The sequence below is a fragment of the Neolamprologus brichardi genome, chromosome 20 (genome assembly GCF_056152115.1).
Source record: "Neolamprologus brichardi isolate AB-2024 chromosome 20, ASM5615211v1, whole genome shotgun sequence".
Classification (NCBI taxonomy): Eukaryota; Metazoa; Chordata; class Actinopteri; order Cichliformes; family Cichlidae; genus Neolamprologus; species Neolamprologus brichardi.
In genome coordinates this window covers 8,372,501-8,380,460 of record NC_142123.1, presented here as the reverse complement: position 1 = coordinate 8,380,460, position 7,960 = coordinate 8,372,501, and the positions used below count along the sequence as shown (strand labels likewise).

General features: G+C 39.9%; 2 protein-coding genes across 5 annotated transcripts in view; both read left to right on the top strand.

Annotated features, from left to right (window-relative positions):
- Nucleotides 1–2,612: 2,612 nt before the first annotated feature.
- Nucleotides 2,613–6,180, top strand: LOC118453860 (uncharacterized). Its single transcript, XM_087833877.1, has 4 exons — nucleotides 2,613–2,653; nucleotides 4,138–4,204; nucleotides 4,910–5,284; nucleotides 5,963–6,180. Exons 2-4 carry the CDS (start codon nucleotides 4,153–4,155, stop codon nucleotides 6,178–6,180), a joined length of 645 nt encoding a protein of 214 aa, XP_087690003.1. The 5' UTR covers nucleotides 2,613–2,653; nucleotides 4,138–4,152.
- A 686-nt stretch (nucleotides 6,181–6,866) lies between these two features.
- slc26a6.1 (solute carrier family 26 member 6, tandem duplicate 1) overlaps nucleotides 6,867–7,960 on the top strand; it is a 12,586-nt gene continuing 11,492 nt past the window's right edge. Inside the window, exons 1-3 of one of the 4 annotated variants that reach the window (XM_087833872.1) lie at nucleotides 6,867–6,984; nucleotides 7,180–7,334; nucleotides 7,434–7,573. In XM_087833872.1, the coding sequence (XP_087689998.1) occupies nucleotides 7,189–7,334; nucleotides 7,434–7,573 (286 nt within the window). In that variant the 5' untranslated portion in view covers nucleotides 6,867–6,984; nucleotides 7,180–7,188. Of the gene's footprint in view, nucleotides 6,985–7,143; nucleotides 7,335–7,433; nucleotides 7,574–7,960 lie in introns of those variants that run through there. The other 3 variants (XM_087833873.1, XM_087833871.1, XM_087833874.1) reach the window with 3 other exon arrangements.

The window sequence follows — 7,960 nt, the reverse complement described above, 5'->3', positions numbered from 1 at the left end:
TTGTCTCTCAGAAACGGTTCATAACTTCCCTTCCACTCATTCATGTCAACTAACAGGTAAACCTGTTTCTCCATCACCTGTTCAGCTCTGATGATTCAGTAAGGACATCTCCTGGTTTCATCTGCATGTTTCCCTCTCGCTAGATACCGGTTGGGATATCTGGTGAGAGGGAAACTGTGTGTTGACCAGCACCTTTACGGCTGTGGCTCCAGCAAACGTCAGTTGATACTAGAAAGTAATATTAAATAAATTATAACAACATCTTATCAAGCTAAAACGTGCTGCTGTTGTTTAGCGCGACGATAAACAAACGAGACTGGACTTAGGACAGCAAAGCCGATCAGCTGATCATTGATCAGTTTCATGATTGAAGTAGCAAAAGGAGGTGGAGGGGGAGAGAATGAGAGAAGAAGAGGCAGCTGCAGCGTAAAGACACAGATTAACTCCAGCTTTGTGTCTCTTTGCTTTTTTTTTTTTTTTTAATTTTTGCTGAAGTTCGGGACAATTCGTGTTTCTATACACCTAAAGAAACGCGCTTTAAAGTTCGACCTCATCGGCTGTAATTGGTCCTGCCCAGAGTCGATCATGACCAATTAGCCAATCCACCACCTTTCATTGTTTATACCGTTACAAACAAACAAACAAACAAAAAAACGTCGGCCCATAAAAACGAAAAATCACCATTGGCCCACCGCCGATGGCCAGTCCAGCTATGTTCCCAGTGTAATTAAATGAAAGATTAAAAATGTTCTTTAATTTGTCTTAACTGATTTCAGATAATTTAAAAAGCAAACAATTTATTAATTTCGTAGATGTGAGCAGCTATTTCTTTTCTGGTGCTTCCTTTAAGAAAACACTGAAAGCATTCACGGCACAGAGAACATTAAAAACCATCTCTGATGTGTTTGTGGCATCTGTGGCCTACTTTAGGGAATAGTACCAAGCTGCACAAAGATGGCTGAAGTGACTGGAGTTATTTTTAATACAGTATGGTGCATCTCATCCAGCCAGGAAATAAAGGCCTTTTTGTTTTTAGATGAAGAGTCTTGGGAGTTCATTTCTCCACACAGTAAAAACCTCAAAACAGAAATTTGCAGTGTAAATCTAGGCTATCACCTCACCTACTCCCAAGATTTGTCCTCAAGCAAGGTACTTAAATTCAGATTGGTTTATGTTCCCAAAATGTGTCTGTCTAACATTGTGATGGGCTTAAAGCTAGACATAAAAATGCCAACTGTCAAAATAATTGTCACAGGACCAATTATTTGAGATTAGAAGTCTCAGGAATCTCCTCTGAGACCTGACTAATCTGCAGCAGAGGCTCCCACTTTGTCACGCAGAAACCATGAGGGTTTAAAAAAGTAATTGTAGTTTGAGTCAGTTCATAGTGTCAGTATGCTGTGTGTTATTGGCTGAAAGCGAGGATTTATATAACCACTCCTGCCTATACTGTGTATTTGCGAATTTGTTTATAAAATGCAAATGTAGTGCTTTGAGATGAGATGCTTAAGTGGCACGTTGATATGCGACTGTGTGTGTGTGTCCCTGGCATGCAAATGTAGCTGTGGAAGATGCCAAAGAGAATATTCACCTCAGGCATGTTAAATGTCAAAAAGTACAAACGAGTGTGTGCTTAAATGTGTGTTGATTCACTGTCACCTGCTTGGAATTTAACTACGAACATAGATGAAGTGCCCGCCTGCACTGTGTGTGTGTGTGTGTGTGTGTGTGTGTGCTTGTATTCCTGATGTTGTGGGGACATTATAAAGTCAGTCACATGTGGGGACAGTTGGAGGGTGAAAAACAAGTCCTCCTAATATTAGTATTAGATTACTACATTTAAAAGTGAATTCCTGGTTTATTATTAGACTTCCAATAAATTATGGCAAGTCCATGTAATGTCCTCAGAAGTAATGGAAACAGGACTCTGCGATGATTGCTGGTTACTTGACACATGGTCTAAACGCTGGGATTACTGACATTAGCTAAATTAGATTCCAGTGTGTGCACATATCTGGATGTGTACACACTTGGACGGCTGTGTGCAGGTTGGGGCACACGGAGGGGGCCGACTGCAGGTGTCCATGAATATTTTAATATTTCAGTCTTGTCTCATATTGCTTTCTGTTGACCTCCCATCTCACTGCCTGCCACTCACAATGAAAGAAGAAGGAAGAGAGAGGAAGGAGGAAACGACGAGTAAAAGAGAGGGAGGGTGTTGAAGAAGAGGGACCTGAAAGAGAACGGGGAAGACGGCTTCTTGCACCATTTCCCATAGCTCCCTTTGTGACCACAACTGTCAGTTAGGAAGGAAGAAAAGATGAGGGGCTAGGGTGAGTGAGCGCATGAGTGCTTGCATGGTGAAGGTGGTGGGGGGCTTCTTGCTGCTGGTTTTTGTTGTTTGAGGAGCGAGAGAGGCAGGATTGTAGGATAATACAGGGGTAAAAAATTTTTTTTACACTTTATGAAAACCTTTTTGTTTGTTTAGTTTTTCGCCTGTGGTTTTCAAGCAGGAGAGTGGAAATAATTGATAAAAAATCCAGTTTCAGAGATCTTCACAGACTGGTGTGGGGAAATTGCCCCTGAGTCTTCTGACCCACTGACCCTGTGTCAGCGTCTGCAGAAGGAGGAGCATTTTACATCTATCAGAGAGGTACACTCTCTCTCTCTCCTGGCTTTTCATCACTGTTTCTGATGTTGATCCATTACTTCTTGTTGTTTGTATTGTTGAGATGTGTTGTTTGTTTATTTGTTTTCCCTTTTTGTTCCTCAACTTTAATGGGTAATACTAAAACATTATCTGTGTACAGTACCACGCAAAAGTAATGATTACTTTATATTTTTTCCTTCCAAGCCAGCCAACCCATTGTAAATTTGTTCTGTCTTTAGGCACTTTGTTACTAGCAGCCTGTGACAGAAGCACATCATTTTTCACATTTCTTTAGTCAAAGATAACACGTTTATATGTGTGTGTGTGTGTGTGTTGGATATAAATTAAACTGTCTGCCTTAATCTTAAGCCAGACACTACAGCTTATATACAGCTCATCTGCCCTAACTATAAGCTAAAAAAGAGCTTATAGTTAGGGCAGGTGACCCTGAACCACTCCTGAATTATGATCCTATAGGCTCAGATTGCTACAGGACTTGTACAGCACTTCACGTTCTTCTTTTCTCACTTCTTTTTATTTCCCACCTATTTATATACCACTGCAAGATGTCGTTAAACTTTGCCTGTTTTTCCTTCTCACAGTTACAAAGTGCTTGCTTTTAGGGAGTCATTTGATTCTTGGGCTTTTCTCTCAAATACTCTGGGCTCTTTAAGCATCTTGAGGAAAACTGTTCTTGTGATCCGGTGCTTTTACCTTCATTTAAGGACGACAGAAGTAATGGCAGGCCTAAGAAGAAGAAGAAGAAGCCATTCATAAGAAGGGAAACAGGGAGAAAAGGCTGATATATGTCAATTTACACAAGAATTGGACTTAAAATCAGTCACAACGGGCCTTAGGAATGAATCTCAATTTGAAAGTTTTGGTTTAAATCATCAACATGAACAACAGTGAGTCTCTACAGCCATCTGTAAAACCTGGTAGAGCTTCCATCGTGTTAGACTTCAACATTACTGAAGCAGTGTGGGATCATCTTGACAGAGAACGGAACAAAAAGCAGCCAACGTCCAAAGAAGAGCTTTGAATGTCCTTCAAAAAAGCCTGGCCACGTGTACCTGGAGACTGCTTAAATAAATTAGAATAAAGCCTAAGAGAGACTGTACTGAAGAATAAAGGTGTTCTTAGAAAATATTGACTTTCATCCTTATTAGAATTGAACAAACAGTTTTTGCCTTGTAGTGTGTATTTACATTTATGTTTGCACATTTCAACAAATTACTGCAAATCCTTCTTAATTCCCTTACAAATATAAAGAAATGGGGGCTGGGAGGAGAGCTTTGCTTTGATGTCAACATGTCTATCAGTCTTAACAATATTTATCTTTTGTCTTAACCCAAATCCAAAAGTATGGTATGAAGGGAATTCCATCCAGCAACTGTTTCTTTCTCTAAAAGTGGACTGCCTTGCAGATAGACTCAGTGTGATCCCTACAGCTACAAAGATTAAAGAAAATGTATATTTGCTCTCAGGCTCCTGGACTGGTAATGTCACCTGACCGCCTGCCTTCCATTGGTTCATCTGGGACTAAATCAACAGGTAATCAATGAGATTCAAGGACTATATTACTGAAGAGTTAGACAAAGTGATCTAAATCACAGCTATTATAATTAATGAGTGTTTTATTTTGTGCAATGTGGTTATTTCTGTGGCAGAGTTGCCCTTTTGACAGTGCAAGCTCTCCATGAACAAAATGATACAAGTTATGAAATCATACAAGCAGAAGTTTTCATGTAACATAAATCCAACTCACATTGTGTCACCTCTTTATAGACATGTCTTTAGCTCACCACATGACAATATTCTGACACTGTTCAACAAATGCACATAGTTGAACACTGTCCTTTTCAATGTGCTATAGAAAAAAAGATTGATTGATTGAATGATTGATTGAATGAGGATTTTGCTACTGGGACTCTTTAACCTGCACTGTGAAAATGTTCACTTGCTCACCTTTTTTTATTTAGCACTTTCCATTTTTATGGCATGATATTCGAAGTATTGGACAATGAGGATTTCAGCATTTAAGAAATACGTTTTCAAGATTAGACTTTCCATACTTTTCTCCAACAAATCAAGGCGACGTCAGCAATAAGCATGGGGATAGACTTCATCAAAAAATGAAAGTTATGGAAAAATTATATTAGGGAAATCAAATCAGTTCTTGTTAGTGCATCAGTTCCAATTAGAGTTTATTGACAAAGCAAAAGTTTCTCTTACCATCTCCACTGCTTTTGTTTACAGCCAAGCCAACCCCCTCCTCTCCAGGTCTCTGGCACCGCCACCAGTCCAGTCGCAGAAAACGTAACAGACAGCAGAAGGCTTCTTTCTCCTCTGACACTCACCCTCATCCAGGACCCTCCTCCATCCTCCTCTCAGACGCCACCATGACTCCTTGGGGAGGGCTGGCTCTATCTGAGTCCTGCTTTGACTCAATTCCCAAAATACTTACTCCACGACCCTCTCCACCTCCACCCCCAGCCTCTCCTGTTCCCGAGCAAATACCGTCAGCTACCCCATATCATGGCAGGAGACAAGAAGAAGACAAAGACAGTTCAGGCTCAAGTTTTAACTCTCAAATTCCATCTCCACCTGTGGCAGTCACGCAAAACAGCGCAGGTACGACTACAAAAAGGGACAGCCATTACCAAACAAAACCAGATGACAATATTACTTAAAGTCTAATGAGTCCAGCTACACACATAAGGTCCCTGCAGGAACACTTGGTAGTGATTGATACCTAATAGCTGATAGTTAATTTAATGGAGCCTGTAAAATTTAAAAAGAATTCAAATAAGATCACTCACACACTTTAGTATACTGTAATTATGCTTTACGATACAAAGAAAAAGTTGCCAGAAGACAGATTATTTAAAAAAAATGTTTTTCATGATTAATTATTAATGCTAAATGGATCTTTGTGTGGTAACTACACACCCAGTGTTATCACATGTAACGCATTAATTATTATTAATTATTATGTTTCCTTGTTATTAACTATGATAACTTTAGTGCTACATTGTGTGTCTTATAAAAAGACTTTGACGTGTTACATTATACAAAGCACATAAATAGAGTGAATGCAGCTAAAAATCATGTTAGCCTAGCTTTGAGTTACATTGTAAGAAGAGGAACAGAGGCATCAGTTATCAGTTAATCTGACTCATTTAACACGTATCTCCTGTTGATATTATTGTGACATAAAATATGTAATATTATATATTTAATATTGTCCTTTAACTGTCTGTGTTGTAATCACTACTGTCCCTGCTCTAACCAGAACATCTTTTTGCACAGGTGGAGCAGCTAAAGATTTGCAGTTGAGGCGGAGGGTGTTGCCTCAGTGTCGGCTTCCCCGTGCCCCCCGTCTCCCGCCGCTTCACCCCGTCACTGACCTCAGTTTCTCTCGGAGCTTCACTTTCTCCTTCTTCGAGCTGCCGCTGCACCAGTCTCCTCGCTGGCGTGCCGAGCGTGTCAAAAACCTCTTATTGCTTTTGAAACAGATACACTACTGAAGACGCAGAGCTGCGTGCTCCTACTGATAGTTCAAATCTGCCTTTCTTGAGTATATTATTGTATTAGTAAAATGTGATATTTTATTTTCAAAGTAAGAGTGATGGGTGAGGGATTTTTTTTTGGGGCACAATAGGATAAGACAATAAGACTGCATGTTATTCTATTCAATCTGTGTTCATTGCTTTTTTGAGAGCTGGATTTTATTTGTTTGATGTTTTGAAATTTTTTTTAAAAAATAAGGGTCTAACGGTGTCTAAGGGTGTGAGTTCATTCCTCTGGTTTTCAGCTCCACAGCAATTTACTAACTTTCCTCTTTTAGATATATATATGTGTGTATATTTATGAAATAAAAACAACTTTACTATCACTCTAGTTGCTCTGTTTTATCAGCTTTCTCTGTTTTAATGGCTTCTGTTTCATACATATAGACCTCCTGTAGATTCTCATTTACCCTCTATCACCTTATCCCTGCCTACCTTTCTCACCCTGTTCTCTCTCTCTCCCTCTCTCGCTCTCTCTCACACACACACAAACACACTTGCACACACACGTGAGTCTGTGGAAGCTGAGCTGGAATAATAGAGGCATTCAGAGGTACTGAATGAGCTGGTGAATGGGAGGAGAAAGGGGCTGTAAACTAACTGTAATGTCCAGAGTTCAAGGCTCTTTTCCCCTTTCCGTGACTCACGTGTGAAAGCGTGTGAAAGCGTGTGTGTGTGTGCTTTACCCTAATACATGCAGACTCTCACTGTCACCCAAGTGATCTGTTTGTAATAATGCGGCTTCTTGCTGATAGAGATTAAGTAAGTCTTTTTTCATTCACTGCTTTAATTTGTTTAAGTTTTCCTGAAGAAGTGCTTCTTTTCGCTTTTTTCATGTGACTTTATTCACAGATTTGGCACACATGACAACAGGTCAGCGAGGCACATTAAACAAACACACAGTGTTCAAACACAGGCAGAATGAAACTTCACTGTGCTCTCAGTAATCTTCCACAGTTATTTCAGATGGACAACGTTGAGCAAAATGACCGGCCACGCTCCAGGCAGCTTGTTCTCGCACACGCCCTGGACGAAGCACAGCTAGATCTCCTCGGTCAAAGGCTAGAAAAGAAGTGTCTGTCACTTTCGGAGAGGGTAAAGTCACAATGTCGGTGAGTCAAAGGATAATATTTTTTTGGCCTTACTGCGTTTGACCCAGCCGTGTCTATCTGAGGCTCTATAGCTGATAGCTTGTGCGTGTTTTCCTCCAGGTGTTCTGGTTCCAGGATAAAAAGCCTCGTGCTGGAGGTTATTCCCATCCTGTCATGGCTCCCTCATTACTCCGTCAGACACAACGCCGTCGGAGATCTGGTGTCTGGCATCAGCGTTGGGATCATGCATCTACCCCAGGGTTAGGCTACAGCAACAGATAAGAGTATCATAAAAGCCATAAAAGAGTCTAAACTACAGTCTGCCACAATACCTTCATTCACAAATCTATAAAGGCTTCCTTTTTTTTTTTTTAACTTTATCTCATTAAGATTTACAATATGACTTTAATTGATAAAGACTAAAGAACTATAATAATCTTTAACCAACAATAAATTATTAAATCCATCAAACTTTCACGTAGATCTTTGTGGCAACTTTGTGGCCCTAACCTTCATTTAAGCACTTCTTTTCACAAATTTTTCTTGTAAAATTTAATATGCTGAATCCAAATATAACATCTAAAATAGCTAATTCACAATCACATTTAAGTTTCTGCATTTTACAGCCTGTAAGGTTAAGGTGTAGT

Coding starts and splice junctions, on each gene's coding strand:
- LOC118453860 (XM_087833877.1), top strand. CDS start 4,153: ATGTCACCTGACCGCCTGCCTTCCATTGGTTCATCTGGGACTAAATCA. Junction 4,205..4,909: donor ATCTGGGACTAAATCAACAG/GTAATCAATGAG, acceptor TTTTGTTTACAG/CCAAGCCAACCCCCTCCTCT. Junction 5,285..5,962: donor AGTCACGCAAAACAGCGCAG/GTACGACTACAA, acceptor CTTTTTGCACAG/GTGGAGCAGCTAAAGATTTG.